This window comes from Dipteris shenzhenensis, chromosome 21 (assembly GCF_047967505.1).
Source record: "Dipteris shenzhenensis isolate YYH24624 ecotype China chromosome 21, Dip_SZ_1.0, whole genome shotgun sequence".
In the NCBI taxonomy this organism is placed as follows: Eukaryota; Viridiplantae; Streptophyta; class Polypodiopsida; order Gleicheniales; family Dipteridaceae; genus Dipteris; species Dipteris shenzhenensis.
The window spans coordinates 12981924-13007957 of record NC_141616.1 but is presented as its reverse complement, the minus strand read 5'-3'; the positions used below and the strand labels follow the sequence as shown (position 1 = coordinate 13007957).

General features: G+C 39.8%; 1 protein-coding gene across 1 annotated transcript in view; it reads right to left on the bottom strand.

Moving 5' to 3' along the window:
• Positions 1-7440: 7440 nt before the first annotated feature.
• The window catches only part of LOC147888510 (uncharacterized), a 44915-nt gene continuing 26321 nt past the window's right edge, over positions 7441-26034 (bottom strand). Inside the window, exons 3-4 of the mRNA XM_087392173.1 lie at positions 11810-12053; positions 7441-11751 (exon numbers count right to left, since the gene is read on the bottom strand). Of these exons, the coding sequence (XP_087248299.1) occupies positions 8861-11751; positions 11810-12053 (3135 nt within the window). The 3' untranslated portion in view covers positions 7441-8860. The remainder of the gene's footprint in view (positions 11752-11809; positions 12054-26034) is intronic.

Below are 26034 nucleotides of genomic sequence, written 5' to 3'. Positions count from 1 at the left end.
ATTTAATAGTCCCATCAATAAATGAACCATACAATTAATTCCAACATTTGGATAAAAATGTTATAGATCAGACTTGCAAGGACCAAACTTTGAGACAACTAAATTGAATATTTTGACAAAATTATAACAAATTAAGTGTTCCTAATATAGAGTATGCAAAAAAATTAGACAAATTTAAGATTTGGTTTCCATACTAAAATGAAAACAATTCTGGTAATGGAAACAAAAGAGAAAATTGCTATGAAACATTACAAAAAAAAAAAAAAGAGGTATGCAAATTGCAAAAGGTTTGTAGAATGCATAACTATATGAACAAGTTTTTCTTTGATAAGTCATTGTAAGCATCACTTTTATTGAAGAGGGGAATCTACATACTAGGGAGTTCATAAAAAATACGGAGAAATAGAGAAAAGTTAGGAAAATTTTGGGAGATTAGGAACATAAAGAAACATTGGGGAAAATAGGGGGAAATGAGAGAGAGAGAGAGAGAGAGAGAGAGAGAGAGAGAGAGAGGGTAGAAAAGTAGAGAAGAAAATTTAGGAAAAGATTTAGGTAAAAAATTTAGGAAAATTTTAGGACATAAATAGGACAAATTTAGGAAGAAATTAGGAATAAACTAGGAACAATTTAGAAAAAGTAGGAAAAAATAAAAAATAGAAAAAATATTGAGAAACACGAAATAATTAGGGGAAATTGGACATTAGAGGACAATTACGTAAAATTAGGAAAGAGTAGGGGAAAGTGAAAGAAATAGAATAAAATAGAATAAAACTAGGAATGTTTTTAAAAAACTAGGGAAAAATAAGCAAAAACATGAGAACATAAGGGGCTAGATTAGGGGAAAAAGGTTAAGATGGGAAAGGGACAGGGGTTGAGGGAAATTAGGAGAAATAGAGGGGAAGAAAGGTAGAGAGAGTGTGGGGGAGAATTTTATTTATAGAGAGAGAGTGGGGGGGGAGGGGGGGAGGCAGTTAAAAAAAAGGGGGTTCCCAAAGGGTTCCAAAGGGAAGGGATGTAATTTGTATGGATAAAAGAGGAAAAAGGATTGTGTGTGTGTGGGGGGGGGGGAATTTTATTTGGAGAGAGAGAGGGGGGGGAAGGCAGTTTAAAAAAAGGGGGTTCCCAAAGGGTTTATAAGGGAAGGGATGTAATTTGTATGGAGAAAAGAGGAAAAAGGATTGTGTGTGTGTGTGTGTGTGTGCGCATGTGCATGTGCATGCGCATGCACGTGCACGTGCGCATGTGCATGTGCATGTTCTTGTGCATGTGCATGTGGTGTGTGTGTGTGTGTGTGTGTGTGTGTGTGTGTGTGTGTGTGTGTGTGTGAGTGATCCACCATCATTTGCTTCAGAAATCCCATTCCATGTACATGTCATGCTTAACATCAAGGGTAAGAAATGTTCTGTATTTTTACTTTTTAAATCAACACTTTTCAACAAATTTGGAAATTCTTGCTTCATTTTGACATTTTTTCGGAATGGTTACCTCAACTAAATATCCAATTGATAAACTCCAAAATTGGTTGACTTTGCAATGCTACATAGCTCACCTCCACACAAAGATGGACCAATAAACCCAAAAGTTCAACAAAGTGGTAAAAGGTGACCTGCACTCAATAGTGATCTAGTAAACTTGAAATTTTTGTTCAATGATAACTCCATGCAACTTATCTTTACACCTCTCTTTAATGTTTAATACTTAAATATGATAACATATGCATAGAGGTATAATCATGGCTTAAATAAAGGAATTAAAGAATTTGTTGGATTCAACATATATGTGGTTTAAGGATACACCATTTGTTTGAGACATACATTAGGTTGTGTAAATTTGTAACATTTGTTTGGAATGAGGTATAGAATAATATGTTATCTTATTCTTTTAAATCTCATTAACCCCTGTAGCTAGGCTGGGGGAATTGACCAAGCTTAGAGCCTGATGTGGCGTGAACTGCCCCTCCCAAACTTGTTGTCTTTTGCCTGGAATGTTATAGATATGAACCTAGAGTTAGGGGCCACTAATGCTGACAGATGGATGCTAAGTGGATCTATCAAATGCCGCACGTGTAACAAGTAATGTTTTATTTATTTTTTCATACTATGATCAACATCGCATATTAAACTTTGATACGTAAAACATAATTTTCTTCCCCCCCCCCTCTTTATGTTCCTTCCCTCCTCTTGATTATGTCCTTTATCATGTGTGTGCACATGTGTTACGTCATCCATAATCGCGGAAGACCATGGCTTGGTTATGGTGAAGTGGGAAATGAGAGGACTCAACAACACTTGCATTATCAAGGCCTAGAGGGCTTGGGTCTAGGGTCGCATCTAGGCCTAGGCAATATTGAGAAGGTGCAAAAGGAGCCCAAGTGAGGGCTCTTATGATAAAGTCTCATGTGGGACACATGGTACTACAAGAGAAGGCCAATAGCAAGTGATGGGCATTGGGGGGGGGGGAGGCTCTCTAGAGAGGCAGGTCCATCTGAGAGGAAGAGAGTGGATGGAACTCAGGGTACACACAACTCTCTAGCACCCAGATCTTTGGTAGTCCTGTGGCTGGGTGGAAACATATCCAAGATCCCTTTTATTTAGTTTTTGCAACACTGGTGTTAGGGCGAGGTTACATGCGAGAAGGAATTAGGAACGATGTTGGCACTTAGAGCTCTGATTAGTGGTCACAAGCATACAAAGGATCTCTTTACTGGTTTGAGCCCTGGGGAACGAGAGTGGTGGTGCGATTTTGTGCTACTCTCTTGGTTTAGAGGCATCCCTTCTTTGTCACCCTTTGCATCTTCTATTATGAGTGGAGATAAGAGCAATTCCACCCAATGTGTAGCCTGAGAAGAACCAAGGAGACCCAGTTGCGTGAGAGTCCAATGACTTTGAGATCTTGATTTTATGTTCTTCGTCATCTCCTAAACTGTGGCATCCCCCTCAACGCTTTGTCCACTCCGGAAGATTATGAGTAGCACTTCCTCACCTCGTTACTATGCAAACATTCCTATAGACCTCATGTTGCAGAGAGAAGAATATCAAATACGGGCAGAATGAAATACAACGAGAAGGACAACAATAAAAGGGAAGCAATCGGCAACGAGATAACATTGCCTTCCATTAGCACTATAGCCATGCAAAGACAACATCATCTTGGGTGATTCATAAGTATTGAACTAGGTATTAAGAGTGGCTGAGTTAAAGGCACTACTTAAAGGGTGCAACTAGGCATGAAGGGCGAATAGAGAAGTAATTTCATCAACTTGCGCAAATCACAGAGAAAAGCCACGTCATCCCAAGGTCATAGACTTTAGCAAAAGCCACCTTGTCAAATCCTTTTAAGCCCCTCCCCTTTCCAAAATTTAAAGGGTCACCCTTAGTTTCTAATCCCCAGACATGTCTCTTTACAAGGGTCTTAAATGCTTTTAGCCTCGCTGATTACAAGCAAAAGCTTGAGGATCAAAGCTCATGTTGACGAGTTAGAGACTTGGTGACTTATCAAAAGGGAGATTGAAAGCTAAATGCACAAGCCAAAGAGTGAAACGACTTTGAATCCAAAATCCAAGACCTTGAACAAATACCAGGGAAGTGGACATCATATTTTTCTCTCTATTATAAATCTTTCCACTTTATAATTTTTGGAAAAAACTTGCATTTTAAAATGAGAACTCCAAGAAGAGATAAAAGAATTAGGGAGAGTGAGAAAAGAGCTAGAAAGGCAAAATCTATTATTGAAGAGCGAACACATGAGAAATCGCTTACCAAAGTCAAGAGGATAGTATGGAAATGGAGGATGTTGATTCGATGATTATGGAACTCCATATTTGGAATTCATCAATTTAGATACTCGAATGCAAAACATAGAAACACAGTTAGGGACTATTAATAATACATTAAAAGCTCCAATTGAAGCCATATTTAGGTTGTTTGATTCTTAATCGGTAACTCCCACGGCGTAATCAATGACTCCTCTTAGTCAAGTTGAGATCTCAACTTAAAGAGGCCTCTAACATTCTTAAGGACTTGAAACCACCAATTTTCAATGAGCAAGAGAAAGAATGCAACAAGGACACGATAAATACGTTTTTAAAAAAATGGCAAGACTTCCATCGACTCAAGAACACCCATCTTGAAAATCAAGTTATGGAAGCGAGTCTTTCCCTTGGAAATAAGGCTTATAAATGGTGGATGAGCCTTAGGGAAAATGATAGGATCCCTAGGTATTAGGATGAACTCGAAAAGCTTTCTTAAAAGAGTTTTTACGTGAAAATCAGCTAAAAAGAGTTTGAGAGGCTTGGGATAATTATAGCATTGGGTAAGAACACTTTAATCCATTACATAGTGAGCTATAGGGAGGAAGCCCTGAAGTTGAAGGGAATGGATAAGTTCCAAAACATAAGGGGTTTTTTGAGAGGTCTAAAAGACACCTATAATGTCAAGGTGAGAAGAAATTCTCCCAATACCTTTGAAGAAGCAATTAAATATGCCCACATATATGATGACACTACGAGGAAATCCAAAGTTGGAGCTTTGGAACAAATTGGTTTTGTTTCTAAGCTCAACAAATTTCCTAGTTTAAAAAGGAAGGGGCACTTCAAGAACGAGGTTTCGTAGGCACCACACAAGAAATCTCAAACACAAAGATATTCTCTTCCGAAGAAAGAGGATTATGAAAAGGCTAAGCAAGAAAAAGTTTGCTTCAAATGTTTGGGCAAAGATCATGCTGCTTCTAACTGCCCTAGAAACAAACACATAGGATCTAAAGCCCCAAACAAACCTCCACAAAAACAAGTACACGCAGAGCAGGTGTTGCCACTTAATGATATTGAAAAGTGCACTGAGGTAGAGCTTTATCCTAAGGACAACACCCACATGTATTGTCTATCATTGGCAGTGTGGCAACCCACTTTCGGTCCTCATGATCTAATGAGGATACATGGAAAATTTAAGGGGCAAAAAGTAAGAGTTATGGCGAATGATAGTGCAACACATAACTTCTTAACTATTCATTAGCCAAGAAATTGAAGTTGCGAGAGAGTCCAAGTGCTCATAAATATGTGGTCTCTCTAGCAAAAGGAGTGATAGAAAGATTTGAAAAACCATGATTCATGGTGTAGAGGTGGACATTCAAGGCTATTAGGATGCCTTGGATTGCATCTCGACAGAGCATATGTTTTTCTCGGTCGAGAATGGTTGTGTAGCCTTGGTCATAGCTTGTAGCGGAGCTATTTCAATAACTCCATTATATTTGAAAAAGATGGTAGAGTCTTCCAAATTTAGGGGAAAACATGATGTACCCAACTCTCCCCTTATTTGTTCGATGGAATTGGAACGACTTCTACAACAAGCATCAAGCTAATAACATAGGTATCCTAGAAGGGGATATGATGTACTTGCATTTGCCCAAGGAAAGATTGAAAAATAGTCTACATTTCAAGATTCAACCTTTCAGATATAGATCTTTCAAAATTATCAGGCAAGTTCATGACAATGACTATCTTCTTGATCTACCCCCTGGCCTCTTTCTCCCAGCATCCAGTGTTCAATGTCATATTTTTGAAGCCATTTTATCCAACTTGCTGGACATAAAGACCTTGACAACATGAATTGTACTTTGTATGCAAAAAGGGTCACATTCCTTCCAAGCCTATTGCTTGCAGTTGTAATAGGGCAACATTGCCATCTTTTTAGTCAATTTAATACCTTAGGTTGCTATGGCTTGGAGCCAAGATTGTGCAACCAAGGTGAATGCTTTGTATGGTCTAATGTCATAGGGCCATTATCTATGTCTATGAATGGTTGGATCATTAGTTGGGTCATTGGGCCGACCATAATAAACTAATCCAAGTTTGAAGGCTTGGTTACCTAGTTGGAGATTCTTTAGTGGATCCTATTGTGATGCAGGCCTTGCCACGTGGCCATCATGATGATTTAGGTTACACCTAACATTTTGCTAGGTACTCCATGCCTTGTTGAAGAGGCATCCAGGAGCATTCCCCCATTTAATCTCAACTACCTGACATTGCACACTTCCCCTTTTTGGAAGTTAGCCCCTTGATTGTAGGAGATTCCACATACCTACCCTGACTATAGGCTACCTATCTGATAACTCTACCATCAAGTTTGGCTACTTCCTCTATAAATGAATCTCATCTTTCACTCTACATCCTCATCAGAGGGATCTTGTAAATACTGGGTGGATGTTTGGATATCGACCAAACCGTCACTGCTAGATTTTAGTGGTTGGTGAGACTGATGGTGGTAGCCTATGGAGGGGGTTCCTAGCCATGAGATCATATATTAGTGATCCCTCACTTTAGTAGAGGGCTCAAAAAGGAAGTCAAGATCCCACTATAGTAGATGAGTCATCTTGGTGTAGACACTCTTGCTGCCATTATGGACTTCTGGCTTGTGTATTGAGAGTTTCCTCCCTCCATTTCACTTTCTTGAGTGATAGAGTTGCATTTCTTCTCTATCATCATGTTTCATCAATTGATTTGAGTTCTTAAATTCATATTTGAGTGATTGAGTCTTTGCCATGTGGCCATCATGGTGATTCAAGTCACACCAACATTAAGGTAAGTACTCCAGGACTTGTTGAAGTGGCAAACGGGAGCATTCTCCCAATTGAGATCAACTATCTAACACTACAGACTTCCCTCTTCCCAGGAGTTAGCTTCGTGATTGTAGGAGATTCTTAAAGACGTACCCCAGCTGGAGGCTACCTACCTTAGAATCCTACTATAAGATTCGACTAGTTCCCTTAGATAAAATAAAGCTTATCTTTCACTGTAAACACTAGAGGGATGTTGTGGATGCAAGGTGGACCTTTAGATATGCACCAAACCCTTCCTTGTAGGTTTTAGGGGTTGGTGAGGCAAATAGTGGCAGCCTGCGGGGCGGGGAATCCTACCAACTTGGAGAGTCTACATTAGCGATCCCTCACTCTAGAAGAGGGGGTCCTAAAGGAATTCGAGATTATATTGTAGTAGATGAGTCGTTTTAGTGTAGACATTCCTCTTCCTTCAGCTTGCTTGCTGACCTTTGTGGCCTTCTATTTCTCCCTCCATTGCCTAGTGTTGTGGTCTATCCTTGGTTCCATCAATTGATTGATTTGAGTTTCTCAGAGCATATTTGAGTGAGCTCTTTTGTTGGAGTGCACATCAAACTCTCGTCACCTCAAATAAATCGACATAAACTTAGACCCAAAACCTATTTATTTATTTATTTATTTATGATATATCCTCTAGTCTCACCTTAGCATATTGGGTTAGTCTAGGATCTAAATATCAATAAATGAATAGACATAAACTTAGACCCAAAACCTATTTATTTATTTATGATATATCCTCTGGTTTCACCTTAGCATATTGGGTTAGTCTAGGATCTAAATATCAATAAATAAATAGAAATCTTTGTTATATATTTATTTTTTTATCCTCAGCATAACACCCCACTATATCCTTCGTTATGTCTAGGCACATAACAAAGTGCGCCATTGAAACCACACCATCAGCATATTGTAAGCATAACAGTCTACTCTGTTCCATCACCAACTTGTGTTACTAAATGATCTATTGTGCTGTGAGGCTCTGAGCTTTGCAAAACACATCTGTGATCCACAGGTCACATCCTCACCTGCCCCTTTGATCATCCCAATTGCTTACCCTTTTCTGCATCTATAGTCATTGCACGTCACCCTCCATCTCATAGAGAGTCCTGGTATATTCTAGCCACTTTGTGTGTGTTTTGTCCCACATCACGGGAGACCTCCATTGTGTCCTCTCCAAAGACCTTTTGGTGTCCCTCACAATCTAATTAGTTCTCTTCATCTGCATCTCCCGTTCATAGCGTCCCTTTTTCTCCCTGATGAGCAAGTAAAATGCATTGTCTACCTTTCGTCTTTCCTGCCATCTATACCACCTTCCTTGCTGCTTTGCAATTGGTATGAAACCATTTGTTGCATGGGAAGCTTCCCTTGGTTTCCCCTCTTCCTCAAGGCCTTGAAAGCATGCATCTATGCTGTTTGCGATAACCAACACAAGCCTTTCATCTTTTCGTGGTTCTGCCTTGAACCAGCAGGTAGCTGATCACGGTTCACACTCCTGCCTTTGTTAGTCTCACAGATGTAGGCCCCAGTGTCCCTAAATCTAGGCATCTCATTTACAAAAAACATTCGTCACAGTCTGATCAATGCTTGCCCATGCTGACATATCTTTTTGGCTTGTTCCAATACCCTCTCCCAACCCACCTCCTTCATGTCCATCCAAGGGGGTTTGTGTCCTCTGTCCACATTCCCCTATCTAAGTATTAATTGTCCTTGTGGCCGTCCCCTGGTGAAATACTTCCACTAAGAACGGGGATGGTTGATACTAATTCACAGTTTGATCTTTGCTATTGACCTTGGGAGGTCAATATATATTACCCTGGCCGCTATCCTCTCCAATATCGTGGAGGACTCTAGCCTGAAGGCCGTCATGCCATTAGCTAATTCTCCAGGAGACAGTGAACTGTCTGCCTTGGTCAAAATCGATGTCTCTCTCAGCACAGCAAACTCCACAAACGCAGACGACCACATAGGAGGAACACTGTAATAAATGTATTTGTTGTAGCCCACGGACACCTTGAATCTGATTGTGCTGACCTGCAAGCATGAATCTGATTGTGTAGACCTGCAGCTAGCATTTTTGTTGTAACCCACTGTCCCCATGGAAACTTTCTATCCTGGCAAGTGTGAATCTGCAACTAGCATTTTGCTATTCTCTATTCAATAGGAGACTGGTGGCCTTGTGACAATTGAACTGCCGCTGCTATGATACATGCGTCATTTATACATAAAGGAACAAGTAGACCAGCAACGAAACTCAGCTTTGCATATATGTATCATTGATTTGGGGATTCCTCCTATTCTCCACCCCATGCACCATTTCACCAAGGTCAGCACACCAGCATTGTCCTCGATTATTCCATGCTTGAGCATGCTCTCTCATTACCTGGATCTTATCATGTTCCTCCTGCATGTCAGCATCAGCATATAGATTCGACATCAGCACATATGCTACATGGAGCTTTTCATCTAATCTCACCACATTTTCAAAGGCATGCCTCCCAACTACTACATTCTTCCACTTTTGGCAAGCACCCAACACTGTCAACCATACAACTACGTTAGGCTTGAAAGGCATCTTCTCTACCATCCCCACTGCCTCTTCCACTTGGCCCGCACGTCCAAGGAGATCAATCATACAAGTATAGTGCTCAACCGCCGGGATAACGCCATGTCTTTCTGTCATAGACTGAAAGTACTTCCGGCCCTTGTCCACCAAACCCACATGACTGCATACAGTGAGAATACTAAGAAATGTGACCCCATTTGGCTGTATGCCTTCCTGCTTCATCCTCTGAAACAAACAAAATACAAGCTCGCTCTCTCCCTGACGGGCATATCCTGCAATCAATGCAGTCCACTGAACAACATCCCGTCTGGGCAGTACATCAAACAACTTTTGGGCATCAATCATGCTCCCACATTTAGAATACATGTCAATGAGACTTGTTGCCACATTTGCAGTTATTTCAAAACCAGCCATTCTAACTTGAAAATGTAATCTTTTCCCATTTTCCAGAGCTGCCGAATTGCAACATGCTTTCAGGATGGCAATGAAAGTAGCATTATTTGGGGGCATACCTTGCACTTGCATTTGTGTGTAGATCCTAAACGCCTCCTCACTCTTTTCTTGTTCAGCATACCCCAAGATCATGGTAGTCCATGTAACCTCACTACAATGAGGCAATTCATTGAAGACATGTCGAGCATCTTCTATGCTCCCACAATTCGCATACATATTCACTAAGGTGGTTCCCACAAATACATCTGACTCAAAGCCCTTACTGATGACTTGGAAGTGAATGGCTCTACCTCTTGCCAAGGATCCAAATTTCATATCAGCTTGCTTCCCCTCTTCTAGTGCTGCCAGGCTGGTGCAAGCCTTTAAAGCACCAATGAATGTACGATGGTCTGCTGTGACGTCTTCTTGATGCATCTGTGCATATAATTCCAATGCCAGCTCACAGTTTTCTTGCTCAGCATACCCCAAGATCATGTTAGTCCAGGTAACCACATCACAATGAGGAAATTTATCAAAGACACACTGTGCATCCTGCATGTTCATACATTTCACATACATATTCACTAAGTTATTTCTCACAAACACATCTGCCTCAAAACCATTCCTTACAACTTGAGAGTGCAGGGCTCTTCCTTGATAGAGGCATCCCAGTTTTGCAAATTTCCCATCAACTTGCTGCCCCTCTTCCAGTAGCATCGGGGAACTACAGGCCTTTAACAGTCCTACAAAGGTTCGGTGATCTGCTGTGACACCTTCGCGGTGCATCTTTACATACAATCCCAAAGCCACTGCACTGGCTTCTTGTTCAGCATAACCCAGAATAATGGTATTCCACGTAACCACGTCACGCTGAGCCAATTCATCAAAAGCACATTTTGCATCCTCCATACTCCCACATTTCACATACATATTCACCAAGGTGTTTCCCACAAATAAATTTTGCTCAAAGCCACTCTTTACCACTTGGGAGTGGATGGCTCTACCTTTCACAAGGCATCCTATTCTTGCAAATTTACTATCCACTTGTTTGTCTTCCAGACCTGCCAGGCTGCTGCAAGCCTTCAATGCACCAACAAATGTTCGATGATCTATCAGGACACCTTGCTGACGCAAGTGTGTATACAATTCCAAAGCCAGCGCACTATCTTGCTCAGCATAACCCAGGATCATGGCATTCCAAGTAACCACATCACGATGAGGCAATTCATTAAAAATACACCATGCATCCTCCATGCTCTCACATTTAGCATACATATTCACCAAACTAGTTCCCACAAATACATCAGACTCAAAGCCACTCTTTAGCATATGGGAATGGATGGCTCTACCTTTCACCAGGAATCCTGTTTTTGCCAGCTTTCTGTCAACTTGCTTCCCCTCTTCTAGTGCTGCCAGATTACTGCAAGCCTTGAATGCGCCAACAAAAGTTCGATCATTTGGTTCCACACCTTGTTTCTGCATCCGTGCATACAATTCCAAAGCCAGAGAGCTTTCATCTCGCTCAACATACCCAAGGATCACTGTAGTCCATGTAACCACATTCGGATGAGGCAATAAGTTGAAGGTCTGCCATGCATCCTCCATACTCCCACATTTTGTGTACATATTCACCACAGTGTTTCCCACAAATATATCTGATTCAAAGCCACTCTTGACTACTTGGACGTGTATGGCTCTACCTTTTGCAAGACACCCTACTTTCCCTGATTTTCCATCAGCTTTCTTCTGCCCTTGTAGTGTCGCTAGCCTACTGCAAGCTTTCAAGACGCCAACAAATGTTTGATTATTTGGTTGGACACCTTCTTGGTGCATGCGTGCATACAACTCCAGAACCTGTGCATCCTCTTCTAGCTTGCCATACCCCAGAATCATGATGTTCCATGACATCACATCGCACTTTGTCATGGTGCCAAACACACGGTTAGCATCCACCATTCTCCCACTCTTCACATAGATATGCATCAAAGAATTTTTCGTACACACTGAGATATCATTTAAACGTTCTTCGTTATGAATCTCCTTCAGCTGAGGCAGCCTCTTCTGGACCGTGTTCTCAGCTCTGCCCGCACCAAAGCAATAATTGCAGAGGGACAGCCTAGGCTGTGGGCCCATAACCAAGAAAGACGCTAGGAAGGACCTACATTACGTCAACAAGAAAAGATCCCATAACCAAGAGAGAACTACCTCGAACAAAACGAGAACAAGCGAGGAGAGCAAGATAGAAATCTGTCAGGTCATCATTTGATCCTAGAGGGCGTGCCAGACGCTCTGAATGAAGGCATGGATCGCCCCAGAAGCGCGTTTCTAGGCGCAATTCGGGGCCGATCTGGCAGCTGAAGTTTTTCCGGCTGGCTCTGATGGGCGTCTTCCAAAAAGCTGTGCTGAGGGAAGAGTGAAAGAGGTGGTGGGCTGGGGGAGAGCGATTCGCCTGGGACTCCATTTGCGAGCTGATTTGAGACTTTCGAAGATGACAAGCGTTATATGGGATGTTGGCGGTTGATTCATTCACAGTCGTCGGACATAAATAAGTGTTCACAGTTTTCATTCTCTTCTAGGAGCTCTCACCCTGGGAATGCTTCTCGGCCGGAGGGGTATCTCCAATAGGGTTGCTTCTCACCCAGAGGATTTCAATCGGATTTCAATCCTCACATGTGCCCGTAACTCGAATACCGTCTGGTGAGCTTGTGCCCTTACAACCTCTTGACGGAATGCAATCGGAATAGAGACATGTGCCCGACCACGCGAGGAACCACACACTTCTTGTAGTTTCAAGCGGCAGTAAAGCAACCAAACGGACGTCCCCCATCCTCATATGATTGGCAATCTATCCTACGATCGATTCATTCAAGCACTGGAAAGCATAGCATTTTTGCTACTCCTCCTCGTAGTCCACAAGCCAGCCAAGACACCTGGCCTCATGCCCAAATTTCCAAGGGAGACGGCCCTCTACTAACATGACACATGCAAAAGTCCAGCAAGCAATCGATTTAACATTTTCAATCCCTGTAATGCCCACATGGAAACCGTCTCCAACAGACCATGGATATGCCACTTTCTGGTGCCTATCATCACGGAGCTTGAGGTGGGAACACATCAGGTGCAAATGAGCAGATCTGCTACCTTAGCATCATGCAAGAACACTCTTAGAGGAAATCAATCGACTAGGCAAAAGGAGCCGAGGGGCAAATTGCCTCCCCATGTGTTTACCTACGTAGCCACCACCCTCTCCTGGCTACCACTAGCCTAGCTAGTCTCTGTCAATCTCTACCATCGGCCTAGCTAGTCTCTATCAATCTCTACCATTGTCAATCTCTTACAACGGCAACTTACGAATATCCCAATCTAACAACGGAATGTTGGGCCATGAAATTGGTTGGCATTCAACTGTTAAAGACCCAACCCTTGCCCTTCATGGGGTGAGTGGCCAATAGCAAGCGTAGGGAAGGTCTTTTACCACCCTACCCTAATTAGGGGGCAAGATTGTTGAATGTGATGGCAATCAAATAGCATCAATTCATTGCCACCCTACTCTATTAAAGTCTAATTAATGATTTTTAAGAATTTGTACTATAGGCAGTCCAATTTCACTTTTTCTGATCCCTCATGAAGCCATTTGGTAAAATGGTGATCATCAATCTAGATGATGATCGAATGGTGTGGCTCAGAAGATGTATTTTTTGGTTGTGTTACTTTATGGCCAACTTTCATCTTTTCTTGATGTGTCACCATCTTTTCTCTTTGCACTGCTATGTTTCATTGATTATGTGTTGAGCACTTTGGTCCATGAAGGGGGAGCACATTACTTTGCCTTGAGTGCATGGGATGTTTCTATTTGTTGCTTCTAGAACTTCTTCTTTTGTAGACTATAGCGAGTCTTGCTACTGAAGGTATTCATCCTTTGTGTTGCTATTGTGTGTACTTCACAAAATAATATATTATTTAATGTGTGCCTTTGAAGTATTACATGCAGTCGATTGCCTATTGCCTACTTAGGGTCTGTTCGAACTTACTACTCCACAATGTGCAAGTAGCATTCTTGAGCATCTGTGGGTGGTTAGTAGCAATGGTTCCCACAAACACCTCCTTGCCCATCTCTAGCCCACATTTAAAAAAATGCTTGCAATAGAATTGGTTGCAACAAGCTAAAATGGTAGGCGGGCCTTGAAATGCTTGCATGGAGACTCTTTTCCTATCTCTCCAAAAGGCACATGGCTTGCCACATTGGGGGCCCTTAATAATCAGGGAGGCTTGAGGGAATGTTTTTGGCATAGAGAAGAAATGCCCAACCAACGGTGTGCAGGACTGAGCTCTCCATTCCTATTGCCAACCGCCCACTTGTTGCTATCACCATTGTCAACCACCTTTGACTTTACTATTGAGCGATTTAGTGATAGTAGTCTTGCTTTTTATACTATTGTGTGATTGCTAGCTTTGCATACGACGTGCTCCCAACTCATGACTTTCTCACTACTATATACAGGTCCATTTCATTCTTTTTTGCATAACTTTCTTATCTTAAATTATGGAAAGTCAGAACTGCAGAGCGCAAAATCTGTCAATATACTTTCGTAATAATCATTGATACTAGTGACTATTATCATCAATGATCGTCCATAATCAGGACATTAACACACAACTCTCTCTCTCTCTCTCTCTCTCTCTCTCTCTCTCTCTCTCTCTCTCTCTGTGTCATGAGTATATTGATGCGTATACAAACCTACATAATGATGCCTATACGAACATTAGTACTCTAAGAAATTTACCAAAAGTGAATTCCAATAGCTTCAAAGTCATACTACCTTCTTTACAATGCAATTGGAATAAAATTACATTCAAATGGTCAAGATGCATCAAGTATGCCCAAATATATGACAATAAATAAGAAAATCTAGAGTTAGAACTTCATAACAAATTGGATTTGTGTTGACATTCAATAAATTTTCTCATTTGAAAAGGAAAGGGCAATTTAAGAAGGAGGTTTCTCAAGGACTTTCCAAGAAGCCTCAAACACAAAGATATCCTCTTTTGAAAAGAGAGGATCTTTTGTAAGCTAAGCAAGAAGATATTTTCTTTAAATGTTTAGGTAATGATTATTCTACTTGGAACTACCCTAGAAATAAACAAGCGAGAGCTAAATCCCCAAAATAACCACCACAAAAAAAGTGTACACCGTGATGAATTATTGCTTAAAGGTACTTAAAAGTGCATATCTATGGGCACTTGGACTTCTACAAAGCTTCAATTTCTTAAGTAACGAGTAATTTAAGAAAATATGTGTGCATTATCATCAACCATAATCCTTAGTTTTTGCTCCTTCATATTTCCATTTACCCTCATTAAATCATGAGGACCAAAATTGGGTTGCCACATTGCTAATGATAGGTAGCACATATGGGTGCTATCCTCATGATAAACCTCTATCTCGATGTGTCTCTCTTGCAAAGGGCAATGATAAGAAGGTTTGGGACACCATAATACATGCTATAGAGGTGGATAGTCAAGCCTATTAGGACGCTTTGGACTTACAAATTATGCATCTCAAAAGAGCATAATTGTGTTCTCGGTCAAGAATGGTTATATTGTCTTAGACATAGCTTGCATCGAAAGGTATTCAAATAGCTCCATCTTCAATGGAATTGGAATGACTTCTACACCAACAAGAATGTGAGGTATGTACCTATGAACTTACATTTGTTGATGACTATATTTCTTCTGCTTCCGAAACAAGTAAACTTTTACTTGATGCTGTTAAAAATCATAAAGCTTCTTTTAATGATTTAATGGTTGAATTTAAATGTGTTCTTTTGTTTAACTTACCTAATGATTTAGACCATTTAGAGAAAACTAGATCATAAAAATTGAGATATTTCTTAGATCGAACCCTCCTTATAGGATTATTCAAACAAAAAAATGTGAGCTAGAAAGATAGCTTATTGAATATCTTAGAAAAGGCCAAATTCAACCAAGTAGGACATCTTGGTCTCACTAGTATTATTGGTAAAGAAAAAGGATGGTACCAGGAGTGTATGAATGGATTACCGATATTTAAATAAAATTACCACTAAAAATATGTATCCTATGCCTCACATTGATGAGCACTTTGATTAATTCCAAGGGGATAAATATTTTACTAAATTTGATTTAAGATTAGGATATCACAAGTGAAAATTTGACAAGAGTATCTCCCTAAGAAATAATTTTGTGCAAGGTATGCGCATTATTGATTGAGTCATTCTAGTTGGTTTAATCAATGCTTCAGCAACTTTTATGGCAGTTACGAATACTGTTTTGAGGCCATAGTTAAGAAAATTTGCTATTCTTGGTTAATATCCTAATCTATAGTTAAATGAGGAAAAAGTATATGGAACATTTGAGGAAAGTGTTCAAATTCCTTAGTGACAACTCTCTTTTTGCTAAAGAATCTAAGTGTGAATTATTTGCAAAAAATAAGTGAAGTACTTGCTGGGACATATTATATCCCAAGAAGGGATTTGTATGGATCTAGAAAATATAAGGGCCATATTAGAATGGACGCATCATACAAACCTAGAGGAAGAGATATTCTTAGGTTTGTTTGGACTTTATAGTAGATTCATCCAAGACTATGCTAAAATTGCTATTCCGATGATGGACCATCATAAGATGAAGGGAATTTACCTTTCATATGGGATGAAGCTCAAAGGAAGAGTTTAAAAAAAAATAATAGTAGCTATAGCTACATCTTTTAGATAATGGATCCCAATAATTCATTGATGGTTGAAATAGACACCAATGATTGTGCTATTGGGGGTATACTGTTACAAAAGTGTTAACCAAAAGTTAGACTATGCTTAATGTAAATTTCTCAAAATATGAGAAGGAACTATATGCTATAATTTATGCTTTACATAGATGGATGCACGATTTGTATGGTGCTAAGTTTGACACCATTTTTAAATCAAGAAAGTAGTGGATTTGCAACCAAGCAGATCTTAAAGGAAGAAAACCAAGATATAATGAAATAATGCAAGTGCTATTGGGGGTATACTGTTACAAAAGGGTTAACCAATAGCTTTTGAAAGTAAAAAGTTAGACTATGCTTAATGTAAATTTCTCAAAATATGAGAAGGAACTATATGCTATAATTTATGCTTTACATAGATGGATGCACGATTTGTATGGTGCTAAGTTTGACACCATTTTTAAATCAAGAAAGTAGTGGATTTGCAACCAAGCAGATCTTACAGGAAGAAAACCAAGATATAATGAAATAATGCAAGAGTTTAATATCGAATTGACACGTTGGGAGGGGAAACTTAATGTGGTAGTCAATGGTGATTTTTAGTTGATTTCAAAATGATTTCCTAGAGTCCTTCAAATGAAAACATGAATTTAATGATCAACTTTCTGAAATATTAAAGGCATTTATGAGGAGGGATCCAGCAAAACAAATTGATGAGCTTTCGTTGAGGAGTCACATGGAAATGGTGACACATCATAGGTTGGTGACAAAGGACTCAAGTGAAAAATATATAGTATTGAAGATGGTTACCTACTCTACAAAAGTAGAGTATGTGTTCTAGTTAACAATGAAATTAGGTGCCAATTCTTTTTTAGTGTCATGGTAGACCAAGTATTGGACATCAGAGAATTCAGAAGATGTATGCACATCTAAAAGGACAATTTGAGGATATCCAAGGTTATGTATTGAAGTGCTAAACATTCTAGGTTAATAAAGTTGAATGTCTTAAGGTAGGTGGTGTGACGCCAAAAATTGATATTGTTTTCTTCTATGTTTAATAAGAGTTTGAGTATCAAGCAATAGCCTAGCGGCTCTCACTTATTTCTATTTTCTAAGATATTGTATGGCATTGAGAGGATGAGTGGAATGGATCATTGTAAATACCATAGGTATGAATTATAAATACCTTGGTATGGGGTGAGAGTTATTTGTGTATGGGATATTATGGGGTTTTTAGAAAATAGGAAGAGTGAGTCATATAAAGAGGTGGGCTCATGTCCATGTGTTCCAATAATATAAGAGAGGCCACGTGCCAAGCGTGTGGAAGGCATGTGGAGGAGTGTGGAGTCAAGAGAAATCCTTCAGAATTCCCATGTGGAATAAGGAGGATGTGGACGTATGGAAAAGGGAGGGTCCCTACGGGCTCCATGTGGGGAGACTCTTCACTTTTTCAATATTTTAAAAGTCTTGAGCATCTTTTGATGGGACACATGTCAAGAGTAGCCAAAAAGGACATGGACGGTGACATATGGGCTTATGTGACTGATGGGGAAAAGAATCTATAGGCAGCAATTGTAAGTGTGTGAAGGAGGGTGACAAAATCTCTATAAAAGGAGCCCTCCTCTCCCTTGTTCATCATCTCTTCCACCATTAGGCCTCATGTTGCTGTAGCTCTAGTCTCCTCAAGCCTCTTCCATGAGCCTTCTCTCCCTCTTGTAGATATTCTCTTATGTAGACTCTTGAGTCCATCTCTCTCTAGTTAATTCTCTCTCTATGAGTAGTCTTGGAGCTTCCACTCCCTCTTGTATTTATGAAACCCCTTCTTCTCCCTTGTGTTTGTAGTATTTTGAGTGTATTTGAGTGGAGTCTTACTCTCATGGCAATGAAAGTCACTTCTTATCATTTTCCTTGAGTCTCCATTCCTATGTTCTTTTCTCTCTCTATTCAAGTCTCTAAAGTAGTTCTTGTTTGGCCGCTCACTGTGCACACATGGTCCATCCATTTCTTGAGCCACCATGCAAGCTCTTCCTGTCGTTTAGGCAAAATTCTAGGGGTATTGGATCGTTGATAATTGTGGAGCCTTGAGGAAGTAGTTTGCTTAGGCGAAATCTGCATAAGCAGATGGTAGTTCAGATAGCAATTAGACCCCCTGTCAGTATTTGGCCTATAACTTTCTCCTCGGTGTCCCGATTTCAGTGAAACTTATATCAATGCGAAGCTCTCTTTAAGATCTCCCTCCCATGTAATTAGTTTCTTGCATTGGGTCTAGGACAAGAAGTTATTTGTCTTTGTGTATGACTATTTATTTCTATGGCAATTTTTACCCCCTTTCAGTAAACTGTCCATATCTCTTCAACCGCTTATTTGTTTTCAATGAAACTTATATCAACGCGAAGCTCTCTTTAAAGTTCTCCCTCACATGTAATTAATTTCTTGCATTGGGTCCAAGACAAGAAGTTATGATTCTTTGTGTATGACTATTTATTTCTATGGTAGTTTTTACCCCCTTTCAGTCTCCTTTCAGTAAACTGTCCATATCTCTTAAACCGGTTATCTATTTTCAACAAAACTTATATCAGTACAAATATCACTTTAAGGCACATCTTTGTATGTACATTAATTTTTTATATCAGTTTTTTGGTGGAAGTTATAGGCCTCTGTGTTTTCTAGCAGTTTGTAGAATGATTTTGAGCCATTTCTAGAGGCTTCTGTGAAGGAGGTGCCATGTTTCCCCAGAATTTACCCATCCAGCCAAATCAAGCCCCTAGATATATATGAGTTCATGTCATATTGAACCAAAATACCTTCTTCTAACAACGCATCGCTGTTCTCTTTGGCACTGATCGGCTTGGTGAGATAATGGCCTCTGTGGATCCTTTTCTTCTCATGATGCTAGACTACAACATCACTTGGGATATTACCATATTCATTCTCCTCTAAGGGAAGCAAGGAGAAAGATATGTTGTGGTTTTCGTTGCATGAAAATATTTTCTTCATCTCTCTTTGCAAGTGATAAGGGTCTCTATTGTTAAGATTGGGAAGAGCAGGAAGCTAAGAGGTGCATGAAGTTTCATTACCCCCAACTTCATGTCACATCTTTTGGTGGAGATTCCAGGTACGTTTGGTATTGGATTCATCCCACCTTAGTAAACAGTCTCGAGTGTACTTAATTGCATGTTATGCCTAGTATAGGCATGTGATTTCTGATGTGATAAAGAAGATGCCTAGAAAAACTCCATTAGAAGAGATTATAGCTCATTTAAGAGAACTTGAAGATTGTGAATGTGATGCTCAAGCTATTCGCATGGTCATTATAATCATATCATTTATGTTTGCACTCTTGAATATGTTGGTGAATCGACAACGCCGGCAGCAGACACAATGATAAATTGGAGATTATTTTATGCACTAGTAGCTTGGTGTGAAGAAGAGGTGAGTCTTTGGGTAGTTTTGACTATAACAATGGAGTGGTGATTCTCAATGCTTTCAACTTCTTTTGCTATGCAAATGATGAAGAATACAATATCTTGAAGCTGTTATGTACACTTCCAATTGTGGGAAGGGTGATTCTTGAATGCATGTATACACCATGTTTTCACGGTGCTGGTTGGTCACTTATTTTTAAAGATTTTGTTGAGGATCACATTGTGTTGTGGAGGTTTTTCAACAAGTGGTTATGCATAATAAGTTGGTCTTGGTATACTAAAGCTCCATGGGATCTTGTTTGGACCTTGTTTGGGATATTAGTTGGATCTTGGTGTTTCTTTTTTGTGTTTCATCATGGTGAAGATTCCAGTGTTTTGAGGGACCCAAGGGGAAGACCCCGAATCTTATCTTTGGGATTTTGTTCGAGGATACTGGCTTTCTGGATGGTCCATGAAGGATCGGGTGGAGATTTTACTTGATTTTCTTGAAGGTGTAGCCTTGAGTTGGCATGACGGACTCTACCAAGGAGGACTGGGACAAGTGGTGGGGCATGAAGTAGAGATTTGGGGCACTAGAGTCACCAAATGCTTTAATGTTGTAGTTGACCGGTTCTATCAAGGATAGGGTGAGATGGTCTCTGCGTTGGCAATCCAATATGAAACTTTATCGACAAAGTATGAAAGGGCAGCTTTGCAAGTTGTGGCATCTGCATCATCAGCCCCTCAAAGTCTCTCAGGGATGGAGCACTTAAAGATGAGCAAATTTGTTATGGCTTTGGAGCCTCGTCTTCACTCAAAAGTAATGAGTAAAGATCCAACAACATACATGAAGGCACTTCGCATTGCAACCAAGAAAGAAGATTCTCTAAAGATTGAATCCTCTTTTCTTTCTTCAACAACTTCAACTTCTAAGGTGGAGGTAATGGGCACTCCTCAGGTGCCAAAGTTCTCTGAGTTAGATCATAATATCTCCCAATTGATGGCAGAGTTTGTTGATTTGAAATTGCATTTTGTTAATGCACGACAACCTAGAGCACCAAACAGTGAAGTTAGGCCTCGAGATTAGATTGGGGTCACTTGCTATGAATGTAATGAAAAAGATCACTATCGCCCCGAGTGTCCTAGATTGAGAAAGAAAGAAGAAAAACAAGTATCCTTGTTAGAAGCTTCTTCAGGGGATGAGGAAAGAGAGGTAATGATGGCTAAACGGGGGCGTGGTAAAGCTAAAGAAGAAGAAGAAAGCAAGGAAGAAGTGGATGAAGTTCATATCATCTTTGGTCAATTACTTGCTTTGTCTCCAAAACTACAGAAAGAATGGGAAAAGCTAGCAAGCACAAGAGTGTCAAAGAAGAAAAAGAAGAAAAGTGCCATTCCTGTTCAAAAGGTAGATATAGATGTTGGTGATGATGTACTTGTGGTTGATGTGATCATTGATGGTCAAGTGATTTCTAATGTGTACATTGATAGGGGTGCATCAATTAATGTCATGAGTGAGAAGTCCATGATAGATGCTGATTTAAAATACTCTAGTAGTACCTCTCCTTATTGCATCAAATTGGCTGACAACACTAGGGTAAAAACCTTGGGAGTTGTGAAGAATCTAGAAGTGGATGTATGTGGAATTTCTATGCCAGCTACTTTTCAGGTGATCCATACCAAGCTAGATGCACGTGCCTATCCATTGATTTTGGGAAGGCCTTGGCTACGCAAGGTGAAGGCTATTCAAAAGTGGGATACTGGAGAATTGATTTTGCAAGGAAATGATAAGAAGGTGTGCTACAACATTAGAAGCTACAAAAACAAAGTTGTCAAGGAGTAGTCTTCAACATCAGAGAGTTCGAGCTCTGACTTAACCGATGAAGAAGAAGAGACTGGGTGTAGCTCCGAGGAGTCCAGCTTAGAGGGTGAGGTGGAAGGAGTGGCCTTTGGTCTTTGTCTTGGTGCTAATCGGGATGAGTCAGGAGGGAACAAGGTGGTGGTACAAGAAGATCTTGTGGAGACACTTCATGTGGAGGATGTGGAGCACACTAAACAACGCTAATGCAATGAAAAGCTTCTTGATGATTCTCTATCAAGTAGTGAGAAGCTCCAGTACTTGGATATGTTAGATGATTTTCCATGTCTCTTTGCAACAAGCTCTTCACAGGTACGAGTCTCTCTTGTGGAGCACAAGATTGAGTTGAAGCCAAAAAGCAAGCTAGTCGTGCAACACTTAAGGCGATTAGGGGTGATCCAAACTGAGGCACTAAAAAAAGAGGTAACACAACTACTTGAGTCGGCATCTTTCCTGTTGATGATTCAGAATGGATATTTCCTATAGTTGTCACACCAAGGAAAGAAAATAAGTGGCGGGTTTGTGACTTCTGTCCTTTGAATGCATGCACTAAGAGGGATCATTTTCCTTTGCCATTCCAAAATGAAATACTAGACCAAGTGGCAGGGCATGAGATGTATTCTGTATGTGATGGGTATTCTGGGTACTTTCAAATTTGTATTTGGGAGGAAGATCAAAAGAAAACATCATTTGTCACACCTTGGGGAGTTTTTGCTTACAGAGTGATACCTTTTGGGTTGACCAATGCACCAGCTACATTTCAAAGGTTCATGAGTCAAGTGCTCGAGCCTTACTTGGGAAAGTTCATAAGGGTGTTTTTGGATGATTTTTGCATTTATTCTCGACGCATAGATCACATGGAGAAGTTAAAGATGGCCTTAGCTAGGATTGATAAAGCAAAAGCATGTCTAAATCCTAGCAAGTGTCATTTGGCTCAAACAAAAGTAGCCTTGTTGGGGCATATTGTGTTTGAAGAAGGCGTGCAAATGGATCCTGACAAGGTTCAAGCAATCATGGCATTGCCAAGTCCTAAGAGTGTCACTGGTGTTCACAGAATTCTAGGAAAAGCAGGTATTATCAACGCTTTTGTGATGATTTCACAGAGATAGTGTATTCCATGAACTTGTTGATAAGAAACGAAGTTTCTTTCCAATGGGGTGTGGAGCAACAAGAGTCTTTTCAGCAACTTAAGAAGGCCATGAGTAAGGGCCCAATATTGAAGCCCCCTGATTGGTCTTAAGACTTTTATGTAAATCCAAGTGTATCTTTAGATTCAGTTGGTGCTGTATTGCTACAAAAAGGAGAGGTAGGTAGAATGCAACCCATCTATTATGCCAGAGCTGACAGCTTATAGAGGTGGAAATAAGGTATGAAGAAATGGAGCAGCAAGCCCTCTCTTTGGTGTTTTCAGTCAGAAAGTTTCGCTCCTATTTATTACCTCGACCATTTTTCTTCCTCACCTCTCAGTCTATATTAGCATATCTAGTTCACAAGCCTAATCCTAGGGGGAGATTTGCAAAATGGTTGTCAGAGCTTCAAGAGTTTTCTTTCTCTTTTGTCATTGAAAATACCACTAGGTCCACTATGGCAGATTTGCTCACAAGATGACAGGATCTAAGAGAAGAAAAGAAATATAAGGAGGACATTAAGGATGAAAGGGAGTTACCACCAATAGCTTTTATCTTATATTGATGGGGCTTTTAGTCCTTCAAGCCAACAAGGAGCTGGGGGGATAGTCTTAATGAATTCTGAACGTCAAGAGGTGTGGGCAAGAGGACAAGAAATTCCACATATCACAACTAACAATGCAGCTGAGTATAATAACACCTATTTCATTAATTTTGGACTTTTTCTGTTGTTTTTGGACGAAGCCCAAAAATCCTTCCCAAATGAAAAGTTTACTTTGTGAAAATATCCTTCCCAAATCAAAATTTTACTTTCTGAAAATATTCTTCCCAAATCAAAAGTTCACTTTGTGGCACTATCATATTCACATAAAAATATTGTTTTTTCAATCTATACTTTTGCACCAACATGCAAGAATTTGAAATAATCCTATATTAGAAATTCTAGCTATACCTAAGTTATTTGTTAATTTAATTATTTTTAATATTTTTCCTTGACGTGATAAATTTATAAATCCATGAAAGGAGACTTAAATATTTCATGAAAATAACATTGTCACTCGCAATATGCACAAAATTTTTAAAACTTTTAATAAATAGAAAAAAGACATCTTGCCAGCAATTATCAGCTTGTATTCTCAAAGTCGGTGGTAGTCGACCTTTTTCTGCATGTACATTGCGAATTGCCTTCATAATAGATGTTACAACTTGATTGCTATCATGTAGATGCAAGGAATCAATCCATATATCTATAAAGAACTTAATTCCATGCACTAACACTCCACATAGATGTGTCTTTAGAAAGTTCTTTCCTTGTAATTTAGGTGGAATGGCAACAAAACGAGGCAATGTTGTTGTATTCTGATCCATGCCATCTACAATAAGGCACATGTAGTCATTGGGATGCGAAATAGCTTGCTCCTTCCAAAATGCATATTTTTGTCTGGAATGTCGAATAAGGTCATGATGAGATTTTCGGTTTTTTTTGTATAATTCCCTTTGAAATGGACATGTTGCACTCTCAATCGCTTGCTTTAAATCATCACAAACATTGCACTTTGACATTTTTTGCCTCCTTGGGATTTTAACATATCCAAAGTTCTTCTTCCAAAGAGTATACAAAGTATGAGAAGAAGCTACGGCATCCCCTCTTTGCCTTTGCTTTTTTGCAATAGAGTCAAATACTTCGAGCTTTGTCAAGCCCATTGGAAGGTGCATTTCAGTGATCGCGTCACTGTTAGGGAGTTTGGTAGATATATGGGGTTGAGGTAAAGCATTTTCATGTATGAAATCTTGCAAAATTGTTGCTGCCCTGACAGTTGAGATTCTTGATTTGGACCTTCGTCTATTACCGTGAATGCTAAATTTGTTGTTGCCCTTTGCCTTGGTGACTAAATCCCAATATGTACCATGGGATAATCCAGTAATATTGCGATATGCCTTATTGCAAATCTTTTTTCCATTTACGAGAGGTTTTACCTTTTGTCTTGAACTTAGCCTTTTATTGCCATTCTGAAGAAACTTGTGAGAAGGTATTCATTTCTTTCGCTTCCTCTTCTTTGCCACACGTGTCCTCTACATTCCCTGATGTCTGCAAGATCAATAAAGCGCATACATCTTCGCTTGCAACATAGATATCCCAATGCATTTAACATGTTCTCCTCCTTCATTACTCTCTTCCTCTTTGGATGCTTTTGTGGATCTGCTTGGATTCGCTTTCTCTTCATGCATATGTATGACCATTTTCGTTCCTCGTGCACGTTGTTCTCTGTATTTATGCACTTCTTCTCCTCACATTTATTTGTAACCAAGCATCCATGATTGGTCGTTGCATCCTTGGCCATATCACAATCAAAGTTAAATATTGAATAATCCTCTGTTGATCTCATCCTCATTTTTAACATACTCTTAGGACCATTCAATGAATTCAATATTCTACGAGAGTATTGAGAATCTTGAAACTCTTCCCCTCCTGAGAGAAGATCACTCATTGGGACATCTTGCATGGCTTTCACAAATCCACAAGCTTGATTGACACCAGGTTTGTTAATATGCATGAACTCATCCTCACTTGACAAGACATCGCTATTGAAACCTGTGCCCTTCTCACTGTGCAAGAATTCATCCACCCCAGATAAGGCTTCGCTTCTAAAATCATTTTGTTTCTCGGAACCAATGAGCTCATCCACTCCAGATAAGATGTCACTTCTATAATTGAGCACATTGAAATCATCCACATTTGAAGTGATAGTATAGTATACCTTGTCTTTATCATTGAAAACCACATGCCTCTTTCTCATATTTAAAAATTGCATGCTCCATCTCATATTCTTGCCTACCTCATAGTAGGGATCACATAAGGATGTTATGTTATCAACCATACCATCATCAGTGACTTTTAGAATCCTCATCTGTGCAAATGACCATTGCTCCACTTGTTCAAATCCCAATACTTCACCTTCTACTACAATCTTATTTGCAAATGATCTCATTTGTAAAATGTCCCCTATAGTAAAATCCAAGGTGGTGCACTTTGTATTCTTGATAATGTCTGTTGCATAAGTCTCATCTTTGTCCCATGCTATAAATGATTTGTTGGATGTATTGTAGGGCATAACATCTCCAAGTGTTTCCATATCTCCACATTTATACTTTAGCTCAACATGTGCGCTAAGAATCTTTGATACAGTAACTGCCACCTTATCTTCGCCAAGTCTTCAAAAGTGGCAAACTAAATTGAGATCGCTATCATGGATTGTAGCAAATGCAACTACTTCTCTTTTGCTACATAAAATCACATCCAT